This window comes from Drosophila elegans, unplaced genomic scaffold (genome assembly GCF_018152505.1).
Source record: "Drosophila elegans isolate 14027-0461.03 unplaced genomic scaffold, ASM1815250v1 contig_476, whole genome shotgun sequence".
Classification (NCBI taxonomy): Eukaryota; Metazoa; Arthropoda; class Insecta; order Diptera; family Drosophilidae; genus Drosophila; species Drosophila elegans.
Window position 1 is genome coordinate 10,568,344 of NW_024545863.1, and position 24,388 is coordinate 10,592,731.

General features: G+C 46.9%; 7 protein-coding genes across 9 annotated transcripts; 4 read left to right on the forward strand and 3 right to left on the reverse strand.

The window, feature by feature from the left end:
- Nucleotides 1-188: 188 nt before the first annotated feature.
- On the reverse strand, nt 189-3,205 carry LOC108141113. The gene is made up of 8 exons (XM_017264329.2): nt 3,069-3,205; nt 2,873-3,008; nt 2,629-2,779; nt 2,370-2,557; nt 1,702-2,305; nt 1,279-1,639; nt 907-1,217; nt 189-782 (listed from the first exon to the last, which is right to left on the reverse strand). Exons 2-8 carry the CDS (start codon nt 2,989-2,991, stop codon nt 468-470), a joined length of 2,049 nt encoding a protein of 682 aa, XP_017119818.1. The 5' UTR covers nt 2,992-3,008; nt 3,069-3,205; the 3' UTR covers nt 189-467.
- Nucleotides 3,206-4,844: 1,639 nt separating this feature from the next.
- Nucleotides 4,845-6,825, forward strand: LOC108141229 (serine protease easter). Its single transcript, XM_017264485.2, has 3 exons — nt 4,845-5,151; nt 5,328-5,732; nt 5,801-6,825. The coding sequence occupies exons 1-3, from the start codon at nt 5,091-5,093 to the stop codon at nt 6,529-6,531; spliced, it is 1,197 nt and encodes a 398-aa protein (XP_017119974.1). The 5' UTR covers nt 4,845-5,090; the 3' UTR covers nt 6,532-6,825.
- A 694-nt stretch (nt 6,826-7,519) lies between these two features.
- On the forward strand, nt 7,520-8,420 carry LOC108141195 (39S ribosomal protein L9, mitochondrial). Its single transcript, XM_017264439.2, has 2 exons — nt 7,520-7,630; nt 7,687-8,420. Exons 1-2 carry the CDS (start codon nt 7,559-7,561, stop codon nt 8,359-8,361), a joined length of 747 nt encoding a protein of 248 aa, XP_017119928.1. The 5' UTR covers nt 7,520-7,558; the 3' UTR covers nt 8,362-8,420.
- On the reverse strand, nt 8,401-9,951 carry LOC108141194 (39 kDa FK506-binding nuclear protein). The gene is made up of 3 exons (XM_017264438.2): nt 9,823-9,951; nt 9,423-9,635; nt 8,401-9,350 (listed from the first exon to the last, which is right to left on the reverse strand). Exons 1-3 carry the CDS (start codon nt 9,836-9,838, stop codon nt 8,512-8,514), a joined length of 1,068 nt encoding a protein of 355 aa, XP_017119927.2. The 5' UTR covers nt 9,839-9,951; the 3' UTR covers nt 8,401-8,511.
- A 1,154-nt stretch (nt 9,952-11,105) lies between these two features.
- LOC108141081 (protein O-GlcNAcase) lies at nt 11,106-14,945 on the forward strand. The gene is made up of 7 exons (XM_017264255.2): nt 11,106-11,457; nt 11,510-12,269; nt 12,328-12,549; nt 12,613-13,105; nt 13,165-13,259; nt 13,396-13,829; nt 13,899-14,945. Exons 1-7 carry the CDS (start codon nt 11,226-11,228, stop codon nt 14,726-14,728), a joined length of 3,066 nt encoding a protein of 1,021 aa, XP_017119744.1. The 5' UTR covers nt 11,106-11,225; the 3' UTR covers nt 14,729-14,945.
- Nucleotides 14,903-15,684, reverse strand: LOC108141082 (ATP synthase subunit C lysine N-methyltransferase). Its single transcript, XM_017264256.2, has 2 exons — nt 15,367-15,684; nt 14,903-15,303 (listed from the first exon to the last, which is right to left on the reverse strand). The coding sequence occupies exons 1-2, from the start codon at nt 15,641-15,643 to the stop codon at nt 14,954-14,956; spliced, it is 627 nt and encodes a 208-aa protein (XP_017119745.1). The 5' UTR covers nt 15,644-15,684; the 3' UTR covers nt 14,903-14,953.
- A 98-nt stretch (nt 15,685-15,782) lies between these two features.
- Nucleotides 15,783-23,659, forward strand: LOC108141080 (negative elongation factor A). 3 transcript variants are annotated; one of them, XM_017264254.2, is made up of 7 exons: nt 15,783-16,227; nt 16,983-17,237; nt 17,302-18,714; nt 19,293-20,492; nt 21,197-21,628; nt 21,692-21,847; nt 22,786-23,659. In XM_017264254.2, exons 1-7 carry the CDS (start codon nt 16,018-16,020, stop codon nt 22,915-22,917), a joined length of 3,798 nt encoding a protein of 1,265 aa, XP_017119743.1. In that variant the 5' UTR covers nt 15,783-16,017; the 3' UTR covers nt 22,918-23,659. The 3 variants fall into 3 exon arrangements, with proteins under 3 accessions (XP_017119743.1, XP_017119742.1, XP_017119740.1); XM_017264253.2 differs by having other exon boundaries at nt 19,296-20,492; nt 21,188-21,628; XM_017264251.2 differs by having other exon boundaries at nt 15,785-16,227; nt 21,188-21,628; nt 22,786-23,658.
- Nucleotides 23,660-24,388: the final 729 nt, after the last annotated feature.

Consider the following 24,388-nt stretch of genomic DNA (forward strand, 5'->3'; position numbering starts at 1 on the left):
AGCAGTTAATTTAAACCAAATATGTTATTGTACATGAACATCAGGCACAATCATCTCCTTTCCCACAACCATATGCGTATATACTTGTCATAAATGTCGGTGTAAGCTAAATGTAACGGTTGGCAGGCGTCTCTAAAAATATAACTTAAGATAATATCCAAAAATTGCTAAACAAAAGAAAAAATGGATTTATTCATAAGTCATGATTTGACTTGATTTATTTTCTTCGCACATACAAAAAATATTTTTCATTAATTAATACAATACTATCGTTATTAAAGGAACCTATATTACAAACTGAGGCAGATCTTTTAACTTAAAAAGAGACAGTGACGCTTTCTTTGGGCAAAATAGAAAAACACCTAATACCTACAGGAAATCAAAAAATCAGCAAACAGTGCAAAAATCTATTTGAGTTGATTGATTAGCAGTTCTACTATGTTTTGGACTAGGTCTGTGATGGCACATCAGTTGCGGCAATAGCAATACTTTCGCAGTTCGGGATCCCGATCGTATATGCAACGTGCCTGATTTCCGTACTTGTTAACTCGCGAGATGTCCGTGAGTTTCGTGGTGGCACTAAACGTGTGCAAGCTGTAGGCCACGCTCGCCTCGAACAGCCCCTCGCCGGGCAGCGTAACCAGCTGCAGCTGGTACATCTCATCCCGCACCAGCGTTTGGCCCGTCATGTCCGCCAGGAAGCCGTCCCGGTCGCTGTTCGTCTTGAACTGCAGCAGCTCCTTGTGCGGTTGCAGGCGCAGTGCCCAGTTGACGCGTAGAAGCTGGAGGAGAAAACCAATTTAGGATTAGATTATCCATAACTCACTTTCTGGTAATTGCATCCAATAATATTAGCTTAGCTCCTTTGGTACTAGACTGGTTAGTTTAGTTGGCTTTACTACCCACCTGCAGAGGTGCACAGTGCTGGCGTTGCTCGACCGTGGCCGTGTTGATGGCACTCACGATGCTCTCGGCGGCCTTGAGAATGATGCCGCTGTACCGCGTGTCGTTCAGCTGCAAAGGCAGCCAGTTGAGGCACGCGCACCAGTGTGGCTCTATGTACGCGTCGGCACAGGATCGGTTGCTGGGAATGGGTTCCAAGAGTGACATGGCTCGACCCCGTGCCAGCTCAGAGATGTGAATTCCGGGCAGGTTGGGTTCAGCTTGCAAATCGTTGCGCTCTCCCAACTGATCTTCTGCGCCAGCGGTTTGCAGTTCTGGGTTAAAAATATAGAAGTTAGTCAGTCTCTGCTGAAAGCAATCAAACTTCATGCTTACGTATAATGTGCTTCAGTGTGGCATGAATGTCAAAGGGCGTAGTGAGGTGCTGCTCGTTGGCCACAAAGTTCTTGTACTCCTGCGGAAAGCGCTTCTTGAACGACTCGGGAAACGCGAAACTGAAGAAGGGCAGTCGCTCTTCCTGTTTGCCCTGCAGTGTGGCCCGCACCTCGGCAAACCGGTTGCCATGATCGGCCATCATGATCAGAATTGTGTCGTCCAGCAGCGACCGTTCCTTGAGCGCCACCAGCCAATCGTGGACATCATCATCCGCTGCGCCCACCAGGTTGATGGAGTCGTGTGACAGGCCGCCATGGAAGCTGAACACAAAGCGCGGGGCATCGCGATACTTCAGCATGAACTTTAAGAAAAAACCATTAATTAAAAAGAACTCGCTTTGCCGTAACACGGCTAACAACTTACGTTTTTGGTGTACTCAAGCATGGTCACATGATCCGGCTGGTGGCCAATGCAATTGGGCTGGCTCTCGGCGGCCATATGCTCCGCCTGGACATAGTAGGTCCGCAGGTAATGGTCCACCGGCTGTGCCTCAAAGCCGGTCATGCGGTAGGTGAAAGTGCCCACATTGGGCAGATCCTCGTTAAACGAAGTCATATAGCCCAGGCCGGCAAAGTCCTTCCAGATCATGGGGTACGAGTCCACGCTGCCCGCTCCGGACAATCGCTTACGCGTCTCCGGCAGCTCTAGTTCCGTGAAACCCGTCAGCAGGGGCACCAGGGCCTGCGGCGTTCCATCGCCCACGATGTTGTAGCCCTTGAGAACGCTGGCGCCCAGTTGTTGTGTGAGATACTCATAGGTCCTGGGCAGCTTACGCATAAAGGCGTTGCGGCTCAGTGAATCAAAGCCGAACATGAGGACATTGTAGAAGGAGGCCGTGGGCACATCCTGCATTTGCAGCTGAGCCTGGGCCACAGCCTCCGGCGGCAAAACAGCCAAATTCGGCGAGAAATTGGCAGCCAGGGGCCGGGGTACAGTGTCCCGAATGCCATGGGCCATGCCAAACCAACTGTGGATGGAGAGTAGAAGCATGTTAGGCAAGGGCAAGAGCTCGGAAGTTAGATAGAAGTCACCTCTCGCCGCTGGAGGATCGACAGGCAACCTTGACGAAGTCACTGGCCTGCAGGACGTAGGGCTCCTTTATGCGCAGCGTTCTTCCGAAGCGCACTTTGTAGTCCGACTTGCGGATGATGTCCGTGTAGGAACAGGTCACATCCTCATGGCTGGACGCAATTTCCGGACGCACAAAGCAAATGGATTTCTGTGTGAGATTCGGGGATTACCAATAAGGTCCTCTGGGACTGGGATTCTAGATTCAAGCCCTCAGCTAACCTCGCACATCACCCAGTCCATTCTCTCGCCGCAGTTGATTCGCTCCACCGGCTTGTAGAACTTCATGATGACCGGATTGTCCAGGGGCAGATGGGGATGGCGGCACTCGCCCTGATTCACCGCCGATCTTATCGAACGCTCGATAATTTCGCTTTGTCAGAAGGGCAATACATATGTATGTACATATAAGCAAACGTCCTACAGTGAATATCGCGCGACGCTCGTGTCGCCCAGCTATACATACATCTTGACGTTCTTATCCAAGTCCCGCTCGTCGTTCAACATATACAGAGTAACCATCAGTATCACCACACAGCAACCGGCTGTGATTTTCGGCACAGTTCCCCGGCGGACAAAACGCATCTTGAATAATTTATAAGCTGCAAAAAATAACCCAGACATGTAAGAATTCTACCGCATTTCTGGGAAACTGCACTCACTCTTTCTCCAATTAGTGCTATGCAATTTGAGGGCAGCGGCGTCGCCCAACTTATTGTAACTGATCTACGCACATTTCAAAGTTAAATTTTTACCAATAATGACCAACAAACCGCTCAGCTGGGCGTATAGCTCTAAGCAATGTGTCGAAAACGGCAAAAACAATTGCAAATTTTGGTCACACTGTAATGGTTGGCAACGCGACCGTTACATTTTAGTTTGAATTTGAAATAACGCGCCAGGAGAACATTTATATTTTTCTCAATTATTTATTTATTAAAAAATGGTTTGAACTAAAGCTACTTACACTTATTTCGGATATCTTGATTTCAATATATGTTAGTGGATTCTTATTATTTATTTGCATAGGCTATAGCCTGGTTTACTTTGTGATAGTGCCGATCGTCTAAGGCTGTGATGTTACACAGCGGACTGCGTTGCAAACTTCTGACTAAAATTATTAACCGATACCATTCAACAATTCTCCGCTGTGAAGCTACAGAAAACTCGTAATTGGTTTGCATAGCGTTTACTTGCTTTGCATTGTTTTTGGCGTAACGACACAAATTAACATTAACGTTAACAGCTTTTTACTGTGAGTGAATGTACAAAATAAATAAATTTATTCGTAAACACGATTTTTGGAAATTGCGTTAGTTTTATTTTAGTTAGTTAGTAAGTTTTTTTTGCTGTAAGTGAGTATACCAGGAAGATGGAAATAATAAATAAATTAAAAGAATAAATAATTTTATTCGTCAACACATTTTTGGAAATTGCGTTAGTTTTATTTTTGGTAGAAAGTGGAAAAGATTACGAGGTCGAAAAGAAAAATCAGGTTATCAGTCTTAAAAATGAAAGCAAAACCTACAAGGGGATGTACAAAATATTTGGGTATAGTGCTCGAATTTCATTTAATGCTATATACATAAGGTTCTGTCTTTAAACTATAACTGCATTCGAGCGAAACGATACGATAAACCATCAAGACATTTTTTTTCTCTGTTTCCACATACGAGACGGGAGATTCTCAGGGACCAGAGCGAGAATAACAAGCGCAGTTTTCTGGTCTAAACCCGATTTAAAATCTGTGGGCAGATATTAAAAGACCGTAAGCTAAATTCTTTGAGTAAATCTCATCTTTGGTGCAAGAGGCACGCCTCCAAATCGTTTTATAACGTTGCCAGGATCTCATTAATTACATAAATGGTACACAAATAAATGTTAAGCTCAAACTTACAGTCTAAGCTTTAAATATGTGCATCGCTTGTTCAGTATTTAAAACTGGAAGTTTTCAAAAAACAGTTAAGTTTTTAAAATCGAACTCTAACTATTTCATTTAACACTGCTATATATATTTATTATTTATTATATATTATTTAAATTTGTGCATCGCTTGTTCAGTATTTAAAACTAGAAGTTTTCAAAAACAGTTTAGTTTTTAAAATCAAACTGCAACTATTTCATTTAACACAGCTAAATATATTTATTATTTATTATATATAATTTAAATATGTGCATCGCTTGTTTAGTATTCAAAACTGGATGTTTTCAAAAACAGTTTAGTTTTTAAAGTCAAACTGGAACTATTTCACTTAACACAGCCAAATATAGTCCTAAAAGCTGACTGTATGAAAAATTGAAGCATAAGTGCTGCTCAATATTTTGTTAACAAAGGCAAAAGCCATTGAAAAGACGTTAAAATAAGCTAATCACTTTAAATCCCACATCTTACTTAGAGGCTGGCCTAAAAGCTTGCGACAAAGCTCGCGAGCTGGGATTTTCAGCCAAAGACTCAGTCGTGCGCCAAGCTCAGCTTCGGCCTCTCTTCACTGCACTCCGGTCCGTGGGAATTCCGTTTTAGTACCTTTTTATCGCGCCGTTTATTTTGATAACTGCTTCTGCAACCGCTCTGCAATATTGCAGTAAACAAAACATCATTACCATTACCATTTTCATCATCTTTACCCCAAACCACTGACGACGTCTTGAGAAAGGATTAACACCTGTCCGCTTGCGTAAGCAAAATGTTGAAGCTATCGTTTGTGTGCCTGTTCTTGGGCATTTTGGCGAAATCATCAGCGGGTCGTAAGTAAATAGAAGACAAGCCAAGTCTATCATCTGCTGGGGATGACAAGCTTTAACGTACATACATACATACATGTTTGTTTTGCCGCGGGCCTCAAAACCAGTTTAATACCTAATTTATTCACAAAGTAGGTAAGCTACGCACACGAACTAAACTCTAAACTCTGTAATTCCAGAGTTCTACTTCCCCAATGAGGCGGCCCAGGTGCCCAACTATGGACGCTGCATAACGCCCAACCGGGAGCGGGCCCTGTGCATCCATCTGGAGGACTGCAAGTACCTGTACGGCCTGCTGACCACCTCCCCGCTGCGGGACACGGACCGCCTCTACCTGAGTCGCAGCCAGTGCGGCTACACGAACGGCAAGGTGCTGATCTGTTGCCCGGATCGCTACCGGGACGGCACCCCGGAGACGCCTGCACCGGCCAGGCCCAATGTGACCAGCTCCGGCTCCGGCTCCGGCTCCGGCCTGCTCCCTCTGCCAGGACAGTGCGGAAACATCCTGTCCAACCGCATCTACGGCGGCATGAAGACCAAGATCGACGAGTTCCCCTGGATGGCTCTGATTGAATACACTAAGGGTGAGTGGGGGAAGGGAAAGCCTTCGCCAGAACCGATTAGCTCATAGTTTACCCCCATCACCATGCAGCCCAGGGAAAGAAGGGCCACCACTGCGGCGGTTCCTTGATCAGCACACGATATGTGGTGACAGCCTCCCACTGCGTCAATGGGAAGGCGCTGCCCAGCGACTGGAGGCTGACGGGTGTCCGCCTGGGCGAGTGGGACACCGCCACGAATCCCGACTGCGAGGTGGACGTGCGCGGCATGAAGGACTGTGCCCCCGCGCATCTGGACGTGCCCGTGGAGCGCACCGTGCCCCATCCCGCCTACATGCCGTCGTCCAAGAACCAGGTGAACGACATCGCCCTACTGCGCCTCGGCCAGCAGGTGGAGTACACCGACTTTGTGCGCCCCATTTGCCTGCCCCTGGACGCCAACCTGCGGGCGGCCACCTTCGATGGCATCACCATGGACGTGGCCGGCTGGGGCAAGACAGAGCAGCTGTCGGCCAGCAATCTGAAGCTCAAGGCGGCCGTGGAGGGCTTCCGGATAGACGAGTGCCGCAATGTCTACAGCGGCCAGGAGATCCTGCTCGAGGACACGCAAATGTGTGCCGGCGGCAAGGAGGGCGTCGACTCGTGTCGCGGCGACTCCGGTGGGCCGCTCATCGGCCTGGACACGAACAAGGTGAACACCTACTACTTCCTGGCGGGCGTGGTGTCCTTTGGGCCCACACCCTGTGGCTTGGCCGGCTGGCCAGGCGTCTACACTCGGGTGGGGAAGTACGTTGACTGGATCCAAAACACCATCGAGGCCTGAACGTTGTAGTTTTAAGCCCTTAAACTGTGCTCGTGTCAGGACTTTTGGCAAAGGATCCTTTTTTTAAAACAGTTTTACCTCGCGCGACAAGCAGGGAAGTAATTCTTAATACATATGTAAAATAGCCCTTTCAAGATAATTATTTATAAAAAAAAGATTTTGGTTTAATGAATGTCATTTTTGTTGAAATATTGTTCTCAATTTTTAAAATACTATTTAAAGACTATTTTATTCAAATATATTTAAAATGTACAATTTGTAAAATAAAATTCACGTTTAAAGAACTAAAGACTATTTTATTCAAACATATTTACAATCCTTGCACATACTGTACTTCGCCCATCCCTTTTAAAGACTATTATGTTCAAATATATTTAAAATTTAAAACCCTTAATATAAAAATCACGGTTTAAGAATTTGAAACTTTTTTATTCAAACTTATTTAAAATTTAAAAAAAAATCACAATTAAAGTATTTTTTTTATCAAAAATATTTTTACTTAAAACATAAACAGCTATTCTTAAATAAAAAAAGCTAAATTTTATTTTAAGACAAGTCAGGTCTAACAGGTTTTCAGTTCAGTTTGATAAAAACAACTTCTGTTTAAAATAATAATCATAGAAAAACTTTTGGTTTAAATACAAATTTGATTAACTGAGCTGTATAACAATTTTGAACTTATAAAAACTGAATATTAATGCTATTCTAGGATAGCTAAAGAACAAAAATAGTTCTCTATTATTTTATACCAATAACTGTTATTCACAGATTTAAACATAAAATATAAATTTAATTAAAACATATATATACCAACTTTCTAAACTAATTTATTTTAATTTTTTTTTATTATTAAAATCAGTTTTAAAATCTTAACCAAAACAAAGAGGATTAAATTTACAAATACTTAAAATCACAAAAAGTCACATTATCAAATGCGAGGAACGCGACCACTATTAATATAGTCTGTTTGTCACTTTGTCAACTCTGACAAAGTCTGTAGTCTGGCAACCCTAACTCACTGGTAAAAATGTTGAAGAACATCTACGTAACGCCGTTAAATTTGCTTAAATCGGCCACCAGCTTGCAGCAGCAAGTGCGGGTAAATCCTGCCCCAATCAAGGAAGAGAATCCCATTTACCACTCAATCAATTCCAGACCACGTTCGTACTAAAACGCAAATATGACCCGCCGCTGCACAAAACCAACGAGAAGCCTCGCCGGATGAGGGCGAAAAACTTCATTTACGAGCTGGTGGAAGACACGCTAGTCAAGAAGCGGCCCAACATGGAGGTGGTGCTGAAAACCTTCGTCGAGGGCGTCGGCGACAAGGGCGACGTTGTGTCCATGAAGCCACACTTCGTCTACAACAAGCTGCTGCTGCCCGGACTGGCCGCCTACAAAACGCCTGAGAATGTGGCCAAGTACGCCAAGACAGAGGCCGAAAGATCCGCGGTAAAGCATAGCTCGGCTTACGCCCAGCGGACGGTCAACATGCTGGAGTCCATTGTCCTGGCGGTGGTGATGAACAAGGACGAGCCCTGGGAGCTGGAGCCCTGGCACATCAAGGCCTCGCTGCGCAAGGCCGGATTCCATTGCCGCGAGGAGTGCATCACCCTGCCCAAGGAGCGCATCGTCGGCCCCGACCTGAAGAAGGAGAACAAGGACTTCTACTGCACCGTGACCATAAACAAGCTGGAGCAGGCGAGGCTCAAGTGCCGCCTGCACCATTGGAGCACGGATCCCAGCGAAAGGCTGCCCTACGTCCTGGAGCACTGGAAGCTCCAGTCTGAACCGCTTCTGGATATGGGTGCGCCCGAGAAGAGTGCGTAGGATAAAGGCAAATAAAGTCGGTTGTTAGAAAACTGTTGATTTATGAACAGCGTGAAAAACAATGGTTTATTTAATATTTTATCAAGTTGTACGACGCGGATTCTTAAAGGCTATATGATTACGAGTCTACATGATGTTAAGTTAGTGCTATTAGTGCACTGCCTTCAACTCCACATCGAAGACCAATGTCGAGTTCGGGCCGATCTTGGGCGGTGCTCCGCGAGCGCCGTAAGCCATGGCCGGGGGGCAGGTAATGCGACGCTTGCCGCCCACCTTCATGCCGGCTACACCCACGTCCCAGCCCTTGATTACGTCGCCGCCGCCCAGCGAGAACTTGAAGGGCTTGCCCTTCAGCAGGCTGTCGAAGGTCTTGTTGTTCGACTGCAGACGGCCGATGTAGTACACGGAAACGCGTTTGCCCGGCTTGGCCTCCTCGCCCTTGCCGGCGAGCACATCCTGAACCTTCACGCCTCCGGTGATGGTGCGCGGCTCTCCGGTCGTCTGCTGCTTGGCCTGCTCCTTGGCCTTGGGCTGTTCCTTTTTAGCCTCAGGCTTTTCCTTCTTCTTTTGCTGCGGCTTGGCCTCCTCCTTCTTGACCACACCATTCTGCTCCTTTCCGGACTTCTTCGCACTGGCGCCCGGCGACAGCTTAGCAACCTTGGCCTTTGGCTGTTCCTCCTCCGCCTCCGAGTCGTCTTCGCTGTCATCGTCCTCTTCTTCGCCGCTTTCATCGTCCTCCTCTTCATCGTCGTCATCTTCATCCTCTCCATTCTCGAGGAAGGACTCGTATTCTCCTATTAGCTGACTATCGTCAGTATCTTCGTCCCCCTCCTCCTCTTCCTCTCCGCTCTCATTTTCATCATCGGCCTCCGCCTTCTTGTTTTTTTTGCCCTCCTTGCCCTTCAGTAAATTCTCAAGGGTGAACTCCTCGTCCTCATCCTCGGAGTCAATGTCGTGCAAATAGCCCAACAGCGAAACGCTGGCGTCGCCTGTAAAGCGGGAAAACGTGTTACATGCGGATGGCCGTGGAAAATGGAATAGCAGCGACAGCGACTCCTTACCTGCAGTGTGGAACATAATGCGATCGCCCTTGCTGAAGTTAAGATCAAGAGCCACTTGTGGAATGGCCTTGCTCACGGTCGCCACGATATATTCCTGCTTCTCGGCCGCCAGGTACAACTTGGCCTCCTGGCCCTTGTCGAGGGCGACGCCCGAAATGTGGAACGACTTGATGATCGTCTGCGAGTACTTGCGCTCAGGCTTCATGTTCAGACCTGGACAGGGACAGCATTTGAGAATAACATGGTGTTTACTTGACTGCAGAAATGGCGCCGGTCCACGCTGCCGGCAACCCAATGGCAAGCACGTGGCTGCGTCATGAGCGCAGCACGCGTAAAACTCCTGAGGGCTGGGTTAAGAAGTACCGGGCAAACATTTATAATCCTTGACAGTTTAACTTACCCCAAAACATCGACATCTTAAAGGAAAACTGTGAACTCTTGACAGGAATTCAAATAAAAGCGAGGAATAAATTGTCAGAACGGAACCACTGACGCCGACTTCGGTGTGCACAAAGACTTTAACGTCCAGAATACCGAAATGCTTCAAAAAAGTGGTAGTAAACTGGTCACACTGACCAGCTGTATTATCAATTTCCCGCGAAATTAAATTCCTTACATTTCACTAAAAGGTTACGTCACCAAAATACTGTGTACCAACTACTATTTCCTTGGATACACTTCCGAAAAGCCCCAACGCCCGAACATTCTCAAGATTTCAGGATCCATGTATTCTGGGGTCCTGTTTACGAATAAATGGGTCAAAGATTGCGACAAGACCGATTTCTTGGAAAATAACGGTAAAAAGCTGTGATTATCTTATAGGATTCCCTGTGTAAGTAAATGCGCATTAGGCTTAATTCGTTTTAATGTGCCAATGGAATCCGGCTATTAGGAAAATTCGAATATTGGTCGTATTCAGCAGAAAAACCTGATCACTGATGGATTTGATACATGATACATATCTGCTAGCCTTTATCGATGGTGTAAATATCAAAAAGTATTAACAAAAAAATCAGAATGTGAACAAAACAAAATTAAAAAAAAAAAAAACAAAACAAGCTAAAATAAATGAATTAATGCGTAATGTATCATAGCGTTCATATGGGTATGACATTACATTGTTCGCTTCATTCATTGTCGGGTTCATTGAAGCTCAGAGACAGAGACAACTATTTGGATACGGCTTGAGATTTTTTTGGCTATGAGTTCACGGTCACACTGCGTTTTTAACGTTATATTCAAAATTGTTTTCTTTATTATATTGTTTATCCCGCTAATTTTAACGTTTTAAAGATTTCAGTTGTTACCTTTAAATGGTGAAAAATTTTTTGTATCGGTCCCGGTGGTATTTTATCGAATGTAATTTTTGTTACCCAATTCCGTCTTGTATTTTTATCTGGTTCTGTCAATTTTCTTCATTCATTGCTCTTTGGAATCGTCATACGTTTGTCTTGCTCGTACTTACGTAAAGTCGGTTATAAAAAAAAAAATAAATGAGCAATGAATGGGATCAACAATGTAGTGTCATAAGCCCATCAGCAGAGCAAACTTGATCAATGATTACGCACAATATCTACCAAATATTTATATTATATTATACTAGAGTAGAGATGGGAAAACATGGAAGTTGCCCCGCCAAACATCGATGAAACCGATGTTTTGAAAACATCGATGACACCGATTTTGGCATCGATGTTTCCCCACCTCTACTCTAAACACGGCTCTTCCTGCTAAATTTGTGAAGAAAAATAGCCTTTATTTGTTCCTCGCAATCGCCGCATCCGAATCCCTGGGTCGTGGAAAATGGCGGATGAAGCGGGCAGCCAATCTGATGGCCAGCGGCAGTTTATTTGCGGCGTGATCGAGGGATTCTACGGCCGGCCGTGGACCACCGAGCAGCGCAAGGACTTGTTTCGGAAGCTTAAATCCATGGGCCTGAGCAGTCCGTCCTACATGTATGCGCCGAAGGATGACTACAAGCACCGGGCATACTGGCGGGAGCTGTATACTGTGGAGGAAGCGGATCACCTGTCCAGTAACTAACCTTTGAACCATACAAATCCTCCGCTAAAGAGTCTTCCTTGCAGGTCTAATTGCGGCGGCCAAGGAGGCGGGTATTAACTTCTACTATGCCCTTTCGCCAGGGCTGGACATGACCTACAGCAGTCCTAAGGAGATCGCCACGCTGAAGCGAAAGCTGGATCAGGTCTCGCAGTTCGGCTGCGAGGCCTACGCCCTGTTATTCGACGACATCGAATCGGAGCTGTCGAAGGCGGACAAGGAGGTCTTCCAGACGTTTGCCAACGCCCACGTGTCTGTCACCAACGAGATATACACGCACCTGGGCAGGCCCAAGTTCCTCTTCTGCCCCACACAATACTGTGCTTCGCGGGCCGTGCCCACGGTGCTGGAGTCGGAGTACCTTAACACTCTGGGCTCCAAGCTCAACAACGATATTGACATCCTCTGGACTGGCGACAAGGTCATCTCCAAAACCATATCCATTGAGTCGATCCAGGAGATTACCGAAGTGCTGCGTCGTCCGCCATGTATCTGGGACAATCTGCATGCCAACGATTACGACCAGAAGCGCGTTTTCCTCGGACCCTACAGTGGTCGGTCGCCGGAGCTGATCCCCCACTTGCGGGGCGTGATGACCAATCCTAACTGCGAGTTCTACGGCAACTTTGTTGCCATCCACTCGCTGGCCTTCTGGTCGCGCTGTAGCTTGGACTCCAAGGTGAACAGCTCGCTGAGCGCGGACATTAAACTGGAGACTGAAAACGAGGATGAGCTTCCGGCCGAGTTCCTCTCTAAGAACGTTTACCACCCGCGAGTGGCTCTTAAGTGGGTAAAACTAAGAGAAGTTCTTGAGCCAAGCTTACTTTACCTAATTTTCTTCAAGGAATGCTATTGCGGACTGGCTGCCGGAATTTTCCATGGAGAAGGAGGCCTGGGGACCAATCACCAAACCCCAGCCCCAAGTGCAAATGGTTATGCCCATTATTCCCATAATACCCTCCATCAACACCTGCATGAGTCTCACCACCACCACAACCACTTCGACGAATTCGAGGACGGTTCCGGAGGTCAACACCACTCAACTGCAAGCCCTTGCTGATGTCTGGTAAATTGAAATTTTCTTGTGCACTTAAACGACTATAGTACACATTTAAATCATTAATTTCAGCGTTGTTAGCTCCACCCTGGCACCCATCTCCAATCCAGTGATGAATTCCCTCGTGTCGCCCACAAAGGTGATCACAAACGACGATATCATCAACCCCATCCCGACCACAGCTGCCAGCAACATTGAACTTCCCAAGAAGATTCCCATCTCCGTTGTCCCAGTTGCCATCATGGAGGCGAAAAGTGTGGACGCATCCGTGGATCTGGGTCTGGACAATGCAGTTTTCGATGACAATGCATTAAAACCGAAAACCGAATCGGCACAGGAGCGGCTTGAACTGGAGGTGGACGATTTAGAGGAAAAGCAAGAGCCGGTGGCCAGTCTAAGTGTGGATACAATGGTGGACGACGCCAGTCTGAGTCCACTGAGTGCCGGAGTCAATGAGCCCATGGAGTGCAGCAGTAGCATAGCCTCTCAGGTCTCTCCGCGGGAGGAGGAGGCAATCAAACTGGTGGCAGACGACGTACTCATGGAGTCTGTCAACGATGTGCATGTCAGTATGATGTTAAATACCAAGACCTAGTCTATTGACTTTCTATTCTTTTCTTCCAGAGTATGCATGTGGAGAGTGGCACTTCGTCGCCAATCTCAAATGCGGAAATGCGTGAGGAGAACGAAGCTCAGTCTGTTAGGACCATCGACAATAAGTAAGTATTAAAAAATGCAGTAAATTTGTTCCTCCTTTTTTTTTAATTTTGGATAAATTGACCTAAAATATACACCATTTGCCCAGAAAATCAAGCCACAAGCCCTAAAATTAAACTATATATTCTTTGATTCTAGTACGTCCACAGGCGGATACAAGTCAAAGATAACTGTTGAGGATTTGGGTCTGCTCTGCGATCTCTTCTACCTTCCCTTCGAGCACGGCAGCCGTGGCCACAAACTGCTGGTCGAATTCAACTGGCTGAAGGGCAACGCAAATGTGATACTGCAGGACCGTTCTGCCGGTGGGGTAAGCGATGACGTCAAAACCGCCAAGCCAGAGGTTACCGAATGGCACCAGCGTTGCGAACAGTTCGACGTACTTTGCACCGGCGTCGTCGAGCTGTTGATCAAAATCGCTCACTGCCAGAACAAGGAGATCTGCCACGAGCTATACTCGTATGTGTGGGATATATCCGGCGCTCTGTCCCTTCTCAATTGCTACGTCAAGTGGCTAGCTCTTGGTCACTTTCCGCATAACACGTCTTCTTACACGGAGGGCAGCTATACTTGTAAGTGATACACAGATCGTATAGCAAACAAAAACACCTGTACTAAGTTTCCTCCTCGTCCCCTTTCAGGGTTTAGCAAGGGCTGGAAAGAGGCCTTCATGTCCGGTGACCAGGAACCGTGGGTCTTCAGGGGCGGCCTCATTGCGGACCTGCAGCGCCTGATGCCGGTGGACTCGGGCAATGACCTGTTTGTGTACAAGCTTCCGGAACAACCCACGGCCAATTACTATCTCCTGAGGCCCTACTCCCATGCGGACGAGCAGAACGTCAACGAGGTGTGCACCCGCTTGTATTTGCAGTGGCAGGAAGAGTCGGACGGAGGCGTCCACATCCCCTTCCCGCTGCCGGCGAATGTGGCCGGCATCGTAGCTGATGGACTGATAGGAGGACATCTTATCCTCAGCCCGCAGCTATGCATTGTGGCTTACGATGAGAACAACAGCGTTATAGGCTATGCTTGCGCGGCCTTGGATGTCAACATATTCCGACGCAACTTGGAGCTTTGCTGGTTTACGGAGCTGCGCGAGAAATACCCCAAGGATCTGTGTCCGCATGGTGGGGACGAAGTGGTAGGACGGCTTGTCACACGCTTTGTGGAAAAGTTTCATTGCTCAAGCTCCAACGTGCCTCTGGAGGACTGTCCCGTGGAGGTGAGCGGCTCCTTTCCGGCCGTCCTGATCTCCGGAACTCTGCGGGAGGCCGAGCAGCGGGACTCGGGCATAACCAAGCGGATGCTCACCGTGCTCCTGGCCGCCCTGCGAGCGAATGGTTGCTTTGGGGCTCACGTATGTGTCCCCGAGCAGGACGTCGGTCAAGTGAACTTCTATTCCAGAATCGGTTTCGTCGAAGTCTACCGCGAGGAGGCCACCAAGTGCATATACATGGGTCGCCGCTTCTAGCGTTGTTGTTTCCGGATGCCAGCTTCACTGCCTCCACTTTTAATGTTCCTTCATCATTGGTATTCCGGCTAGCTGCGCTAGCCATTTCAATCTCGTCCTCGTCCCTTTTGTATTGTCTTAAGGTAACAAGTTTGTATTACTGACCAACCTTTCTAGCATTTATCTTTAGCACCGTTTTCTTTTAGCGTGGAAAACAATAAAAATACCAATTTAATAACTCTTTTGTTAGCTGTTTCCGCTGCTTTTGTTGAGGTCGTAGAACCACACGGTGTTAACTCCATCCTCGATTATTTTTACGTGCTGCAGGCTGGGCAGTGGGAAGCGGCAGGCGATGATCTTGGTGTTGTCCGGACACTCGGCAACCAGTTTGTGCTCCAGGTCCTGCATCATCTGCTCCACGCCGAAGATTACAACGAAGTTGTAGTCTTTGATATCGAACTTCCATAGATCTCGCCGGAAGAACCTCGTCTGCTTGGATACCCCATGACGCAATGCGGCCAGGCGGGAGTAGTATACCAGCCATGGATTCAATTCCACGCCGTCTGTCTTTAGAGCTCTATGGTGTTGCGCCGCCGCTGGAAAGGATTACATAAGTGGAATTAAAGTCTTCCTGAATTCCTCCGGTGCAGCAGACTCACCCACAACAATGCGCCCGTCTCCGGAGCCGATGTCCAACAGTTTCCCGCCCGCGGTCTTTGGTAGAAAGCTGAGGACATTCTGTATTTGTTCGCTGGTGGCGGGCACATATGGCAGACAAATCCGCCTGAAAGCGGGCGCCACAAAGGAGGCGCAGACAACTGACAGGCCGATGGCGACACCGCCAGTAGCCGCTATAAGGATTTTGCCTCCAGTGGACATGCCACTTTTTGAGGATTTGGAAACTTCTGTCGGCCTATTTTCGTTAAGGATTTCCATTTTAATCAGCTGTTTCAAAAAACATTTGAGTGTTACCAGCCAGTCTTGTGGTTAAAATATAATACTTATTTCGGTAGCCCTGTACGACACACGGCTGAACGGTCACACAGCACGGGGCGGTTACTGCGGCGCTTTGCAACACTGCACTATACACACACTTGTGTTTGACATGTGGCAACACTTTTTTCGGTCGTTTGATGTGTGCGTGCGCTTCCTATTACAATTTTTCGAAGGATTTTCCGTATGTTTTGTTGACGTGCTGGGCGGCGGAAAGTGAAAAACGAAATTAAACAGTGCCGTGCAACAGGGCGGGTCAGCGATTGGCATAAAGAGCAGTGTGTGCCCCGCGTGCGGATAGGCGTAAGGCGTTAAAAATGGCGAACGTAAGGGACAGCGACACATCACTGTGGCTGCATAATAAACTGGGCACCTCGAACGACTCGTGGATAAATGGCTCGATCTGCTCGCAGCTGAACAAGGAGGTGCTGCGCAACATCAAGGAATGCTTCCCGGATCTGCAGACGCAGGTCAAGCTGAAGCTCCTTCTCAGTTTCCTTCACATTCCGCGCCGTCTGGTGGAAGAGGTAAATGGCATTGGTGTATGTGTGGAAAAAGTACACCAGCACAACCACACAGCGAGACTCGCACACGTATACAGCGTACACTTGCTGTTGGTGAAACAAAAGTGCGGAAAATGTGTAAATAGTCGGCAAATGTAATAAATCTCATCAGCTGGAGAGTGTCTTTAAGTGTGTTTATTGTGTTTTTGTAACTACCAACGGGTGATTTCGCTGGCTGGTGAAAATAAATATTGGATACGTTTCCCGCCACTTCTACTTTTGTGTACACATTTCTCTCACTTCCATACTTGCTCTCTCGCGTGTTTCGGTGTGTGCGTGTGTGTGTGTGAGAGTGGGCTGTTGTGGGTGGCTTGTGGATTCATTTGTTTGTTATACCCTTTAGAAAAGGTATTCTTATTTTGGCCACACGTTGCAACGTGAGGAGGATTTCCAATTGTGAGCTCAATTTAAAAGCAATAGGATTTAAACTCCCTCTGATATATACTATATTTCCCATTAGAATGATTGAAACCGATTTGCATAAGTTTGTTTTCAAAGATATTTACATAGTTTATAAATTTGCACAAGTAGAGAAGGTAAATAATGTCGATAGGAATAAATTGGAATATATCAAACCCATTTCCCATAACATAACATAACATAACATAACTATTCTTCAAAACTATTTTGCCAAACTGATTCTTTATCTAAGGGTATATGATTTCGGCTTCCCCGAAGTTTCTTTTCTAACCCATTTTTAATTTAAATACGCTTTTCAGTGGAAGGCGGAGCTCGAGGAGGTGATCGAGGTGGCCGGCTTGGACTCGGAGCTGTGGGTATCCATGTTGGCGGAGACGATGAAGACCTTCCCGGCCACCAGCTCTTTGAACACAGAGATCTCCGACTACGAGGACACGCGTCCCATCTTCACAGACATGGTCAATGACCTGCGTAAGTTGGTCACTAAGCACTCGGATTTGGGTATGCTGCCCCTGGAGTGCCAGTACCTAAACAAAAACGCGTTGATCTCAGTGGTAGGTGTAGAAACAACAACAAAAACCCATTTAATGTCAAACTAATCCTGTTTTTTAATTACAGGTGGGCCAGCAGCCCGCTCCCGTCAAGCATTTTACGCTGAAGCGCAAACCCAAGAGCGCCCAGTTGCGCACCGAGCTGCTGCACAAGTCCGCGGATGCGCAGTCTTCGCTGAAGAAGGCCTCGGCGCCCACGATTCCGCTGCGGTCACGTGGCATGCCCCGCAAGATGACGGACACCACTCCGCTCAAGGGCATCCCATCGCGCATGCCCACAACGGGATTCCGCTCTGCCACGGTGCCGGGCAATGCCACCCAGCGGCCCAACCTTAGTCGCACGCCCGCCGGCCGCAAGGATGGCGGCATTAAGCTGATCGAGTTCACCGAACAGCCGCTGGGCTATGCCGCGGCCAAGAAGCGCAAGCGTGAACAGCAGCTGGAGGAGCAGCAGAAGAAGCAGGAGCAGAAGCAGCAACAGGCGGCTGCGGCAGCTGCAGCGGCCACGGCAGCGGCGGCCAATGCCGGCGACAGTTCGCCAACGGACGCAGCAACGGCCAGTGGAGGCGAAACACCCGTCACGCCCACGTCGGCCAACAACAGTTTCGAAATCAAAATGGAGCCACAGCTGCTCAACCAGAGCGCGGGCAGCCTGGAAGAAGCGCAGGACGAGGAGATGCCTGGCAAAACGCCAATGGAGTGCGATCCCGAGACGCCGGAGTACGCCACGGCCACGCTGGACTTCGCCCAGGCTACCACCACTTCTGTGGCAGATGGTCAACCTGGAAAGCCCTCTGCCGAAGCCAAGACGAAGACGCCGCGCACTCCGAAATCAGCTGCAAAGCTGAACAACAACAACAACAACAACAGCTTCAATCATACCCCAAAACGAATCAAGCAGGAGATCGAGATCAAGAGCGAGGAGATCATAGTGCCCGCCAGCATCAAGCTGGAAAAGATCGAGACATCCCCGTCGACGCAGGGCCAGCAGCAACGCGTCATCATCCAGCAGCAGCAGCAGCCGCCTAGCTTGGTGCAGCGCACCCCGCACCTGCTCATCCGAAGTTCGCCCCAAAAGCGACAGAACAATGGAGCCACCACTAGTTCCGGCACCACCACCACCGTGGGCAACACTACCATCAAGATGGAGAAGCTGGACATCAAGCCTATGCTGCGAGCCACCGGCGTCTCACCGTCGACGAGTGCGGGCACTACGACCACCCTCCTCACACCGCAGCAACTTCGCCAGGCGGCCAATCCACTGGCCAATCTGCCCAACAACATCTCCGTGAAGATCACCTCCGCCAAGGCCAAGGCGGCGGCGGCCGCCGCAGCAGCAGGACCCAGTGGAAGCCAACCCCAGGCGCAGCAGCCACAGACGGTGCAGGTTCAACAGGCGCCACAGCAGTCGCAGCCCCCGCTCCTGATCAACAGCTCCACTCCCGTCATCCTGGCATCCTCACCGAGCGCTCAAAGAGCGGTAAGTTGCCCTAGACGAAAGAAGAAGTGTAGATAGGAAATTTCTTTAAAAAGAATTAATTTGAAATCAACAAGGATGTTTGATACCTCTAGAAAATTAGAAATGGTTTTAAATGCCACAGGTGTTGTTCAGCGTTATTGAAATTCAAGCTGAAACATGAGAGAATATGTATAAGAAATGTAGGGTTCGCTTTCATTCGTTTAGAAGATTTTTTTTCTTAAATTTTCATTTTTCCACGTGGTATTTAAGGGCCTCTGATCAGATAATTTATTTTAAATTGGTTGTCCAGACTTGGTTTGAATGCTCCATGAAAGATATCAATAACTTTACAAGGTTCGAATTAGGAAACATTTTTATGAAATTAGTTTGTTAATTAAACAACTTTATATATAATACCATGTTTTATCATGATTGTTATTGTTATGTTTACCTGATATATACCTATGTACCGTATTCTTTATATATAATACCAAGTATTATCATTCAATTACTATTCCTATGTTATACCTATGATCTATACCTATGTACCGTATACTAATCAACTTATATATTTGTTTATTACATTCTTTTGGTTTTAGAAGGCTTTGGCCATGCCCAGCAGCAGTACCGCCCCCACCACTACCACGACAATACCGTCGCAAGCCATAAAGACGATGCCGCTGAGCCAACTAAAGACGGCCACCAACAGCGGACCGGTGATCATATCGCAGACTATTATTCAGCCGGCAAAGCGAGCCCAACAACAGGCTGGAACCTCGAGTGCAGCGGCCGCTTCCCAGCAACAGCAGCAGCAGCACCAACAACAGCAACAGCAACATCAGCAGCAGCAGCAGCAACAGCAGCAACTGTTGCACCAGCAAATCCAACAGCAGACGCAACAGCAACAGTTGCCACAGCAACAGGCGCCGCAGCAGCAACAGACGCAGTATATTTTGGCAACGCCACAGCAGCAAACGCAACATATACAGCAGCAGCAGCAGCAGCAGCAACCCATGTTGCCAACGCTAACCTCGTTCTCCCACAGTCGTCCTTTGCCGCAGACGACGACGCTTTACCAAGCCACCACACCCGGCGGAAATGGCCAGACTCCCACCAAGATATTGCTGAAGACCTCGGGCTCATCGAGTGTGGTGATGACACCTCTGCGCCAGGGCCAACCGCAGCAGGCTACTGCTGTGGTCTCCTCGAATCCGCCGCCTCTGGTGGCCACCTCGGCGGCAGTTGTTTCCCCCGGACAGTCGACCACCTTGAACATTCAAAACGTGCAGCTTCCCAATCGGCCGGTGACCATCCAACCAGCCTCCCAGGCAGCCCAGCAACAGCATATGCAGGCCCAGTTGCAGCAGCAACAGCCCCATCCACAGCACACGATCGTGGCCAATACGACGGCCACCCAGCAGCCCAAGTTGTCGCAGGTGCTTATGCAACCGACCGGAGCCGTTGGGTCTGGTGGCGTTTCCGCCCTGAACGTCTCACCCACGTCCGGCAAGAACAAGACCATCATACTCACCCAAAAGGGGGTCATACTGCGCAACATCGGCGGCGACATGTACCAGCAAATACCCATCAGCAATGTGGGAAACCTGCAAGGACTGGGCGGAACTACGCTCATGACCACCACCGCTGGACCGCCCAGTTTGGTGAAGACCACGTCTTCGACCGGAGTGCAGCTGCAGCAGCCTGGCAAGCAGATACTGCCCACCCTTATACCAACCAGTTCGCTGGGCGGGCAACACGTCATAGTGCAACAGCAGCAACCCACCAACGTCATTGGCAATGTAAGTGTTGAAGCTTTTTCTTCTCGATACGATATGGATGGTGTTAATGTGTTAATGCTATTTTACATATAATAATACGTTTGCGGTGAACAGTAGAACTTGCCTCGAAATAATTATACGTTAAATGATTAAATATAATGCTGTTTACACTTTTTTGTGCTTTTAGTTCGCATTGCTTTTGAAAGTTAAAACCCCAGATTTAAAATAATCAAGTGAACAGTTGAACTTACCATGAAATAATTATACGTTTTATGACTAAATATAACGCTGTTTACACTTTTTTGTTCTTCAAGTGTGAATTGTTTTTGAAAGTTGAAACCCAGATTTAAAATAATCAAGTAATTATACCCTTATTTATTTTGAAATTGAGTAGATTATTAATTAAGACATTCGAAATTTGAATAAAAAACAAAACAACTTGAAAGCTTTACCTGGAAAAGAACTGTAAACTGTACATTTTTTGTGTCGTGTACTTAACACTTACAATTAAATTTCAATTTTTTAAATTTTCAATAACTTAAACATTTTTTAAAGTCAATGGGTTCTAGAAATATTTTAAAATCTGTCAAGAAACACTGCAATATACCTTCTTTTAATTAAACCGTCTCGAAAATGTTCAACTCCTTTCGGGATTTTCCCTAAATATGATAGCTAGATATTTCAAGATTAAAAAAAAATAATATAACTTGTATCAGTCCCAGCAGCAGACCATCATCCGGCCAGTGATGACCAACGTTGGCGGAGGCCTGACCACGCTGCCGCAGGGCCTGACGCTGATACAACGGCCGGGACAGCAGCCGCAGCTGGTGCAGGTGCAGGCGGCGCCGGGCAGCACGCAGCGCACGATTATCACCCAATCGAGCACGGCGGCGGCGGCGGCGGCGTCGCAGCAGCAGCCGCGCCAGCAGCAGCAACAGATCCTGGTGCAACACAAGCCGGCTCCGACCCTGCAGCAGCGTTTGGTCACCTCCACCACCAGCGGTGGCCAGGGCCAGCCGGGCAACCCAAATGCGGGAATCGCGCGCACCGTTCAGGTCCAGGTGCAGGCGCAGCAGCCCCAGCAGCAACAGCAATCGGCGCAACAGCAGTCGCAGCAGACGCAGCAGGCACCACAGCGACGTGGACTCTCGCTATCGGTAGGATCAGTGTGGAGATTATGTTTACTTTACCTTTGACCCTTCCCTTACCATTTGTTTCAGAACGAGCACGTGCACAAGGCGCATGAAATGTTCCGCAAGGCGAATCGCGTCTCGAGACCGGACAAAGCCCTCATCCTTGGCTTTATGGCGGGTCTGCGGGAGAACCCCCGCCCGAATAACGAAAACGTGCTGGTCATCAAATTGGGAGAAACTGAGGTAAGGCTACTTGGGACTTAATGCCATTCAAATATGACACGGGAAAGTATTGGGATGTTTTTAATAATTTGATTTAGATGACTAAGAGAGTTTCAAATAGTAGAAAAGAACGAATTGCTGTTGTAAATTCTCTCAGAATTACAATCTTTTAAGGTTTTTATACCCTTGCAGAGGGTATTATAATTTTAGTCAGAAGTTTGCAACGCAGTGAAGGAGACATCTCCGACCCTATAAAGTATATATATTCTTGACCAGCATCACTAGGAGAGTCGATCTAGCCATGTCCGTCTGTCCGTCTGTCCGTCCGTTTCTACGCAAACTAGTCTCTCAGTTTTAAAGCTATCTGCATGAAACTTTCCCAAAAGTTGTCTTTCTATTGCAGGTCGTATATAAGTCGGTACGAGCCGGATCGGAGCTATAGCATATAGCTCCCATAGGAACAATCGGAAAAAAAAAAAAATTATAACTTGGGCGTTTTTAATTTTTTTTTTTAATTTAACTTTTTTATTTCGTAACTTATTTTTTAGAAATTTTGTTGATTAATTAATAATTTGACAGTTCCGAATTATGGTTTTAATTTTATTAAAATCGGAAAACGAACTAGGAACTATCAAATAATTGACTTGCAAATCATCATAGTTTCAATGTAAACATACACACAAGTCAATCATAATTTTAATGTTTTCAAGAACATTAAATTTTTGCAAAGCTACAAGGGTATATGCTTCTTTGCTTCCTTTCTTGTTGTTTTTAAAACAACTAAGTTGCTTATGTCAAAATTACACTCATGATCAATTAAGAAAACCAAATAGAACAATAGTGTCTCTTTAGCATAAAGACTGATGCAGGTTCAAGTATAAAGAAGAAAATACAACTGCTTTGCTTTTATCCTTTTCCCATAAATAATCTCTTATTTCTATATTTTGTTGTCTTTGCAGGAAAAAGTACAACAGGAGGGCGGCAACACGGCATTGTGCTTGGTTGAATCGCACATCAGGCTGGACTACAACACCGGCGAGTGGAAGACATTCCAGAACTATAGGCTACAGGACCAGAGTGCCGCCTCATAGTCCACGAGGGTCATACGCATTGTTCGCAGCACCAAGTGAGGATGGACAGCCAGGCTGAACCCGGACATGCGTATACGGATTATGGATTATGTGTTTTGATTTGTCATCCGTTCATCCGTTCTGCACGGGCTGCTCCCTCGCCGCCCCCAATTAGGCTACCCTTCTAAACCCTTCTCTCCTTTCCCCGCCCCTCCCACAGTCAGCAAGGCACCCTAGGAAATGCTGGTTATGATGAAACTATATAATAATTAAGGTAAATTAGCTGTACAGTTGTTTAGTATGTAGCAAAGGCTAGCGCTTAAACATTTAGTAAACACGCCCGTTCACACATCCACAAAACATGCGCACTTCATCCATTCATTCACTCATCCAAGCACACTGGCATATTCACCTCTGGCTGATCGCTTCACTGGAGAGCAGTTGGAACGGTGGATGGGCCAGAAGTGAACGGTCGGACAGATCCCATAGGCATACACACCACCAGCACACACTCATGCATTTCGAACCCGCATATATATTTCTAGCATTATGTAATTATTGTCGAGTAAAAACTGTGTAATTATCTTACCAAGCAGCATAAAATTTAGAGACGCTGATCGGCGCGCTCGTTATTCATTAGAAACCCAATGAAAATATATATTTATAGTTATATATGTATGAGCCGCAGCAACCACAGCAAAATTAACTTAAATCTTGAAAAGTGTAATAGACAAACAATAAACCTAGCATATGTATTTATGGCTTAAATGTTAAAAAACGTTGGTATTACGTTGGGTTTCAGTCGGGAATTGTGGCTGTTGAAAACTTCAATCCACATATAAGGGTGTCAAAGAAGTCTAGCAAAATTAAGAGAAAGTTCGTCATACTTTACAGTACTACTACGACGTTTCCGACTATATAAAGTATATATATTCTTGATCAGTAATAATAGTCGAGTCGATCTAGCCATGTCTGTCCGTCTGTATGAACGTCCAGTTCTCGGAAACAATAAAAGATAGAGATACAGATTCCAGTAGTTTATCTTTAAAATCGTGAAAGTATGTACTATCACTCTGAGTCATGTTAGAATGTTGGTGTCTGTGTGTGCGTTTCGGTCATATCTATCGTTAGACACACAAATTGTTAAAATCGAGCTATCATTTTAAAAGTTAAGGGGTTTAGAAGTCGGAACGAAAATTCTAGTGTTGACCATGCAGTTCAACAGATGGCGCCACCTTAACTTCGATTGTTTTGTACGAGGAACACCTAGTTTGAAGTTTTTTGGCTGAGTAATGGGTATCTAATAGTTGGGAAACTCGACTATAGCGACTATCGACCCGTATCTGAAGCGTAGTGAAGCGAAAATGTCGTGGTAGAAGCGCTGTGAAGCGGTCCAGATGGTGGCCAAGCCCGGATTGACGGCCAGGAAGGTTCTGCTGTGCGTTTGTTGGGATTGGCAGGGAATCATCCAAAAATTGGACATCCTTGATCA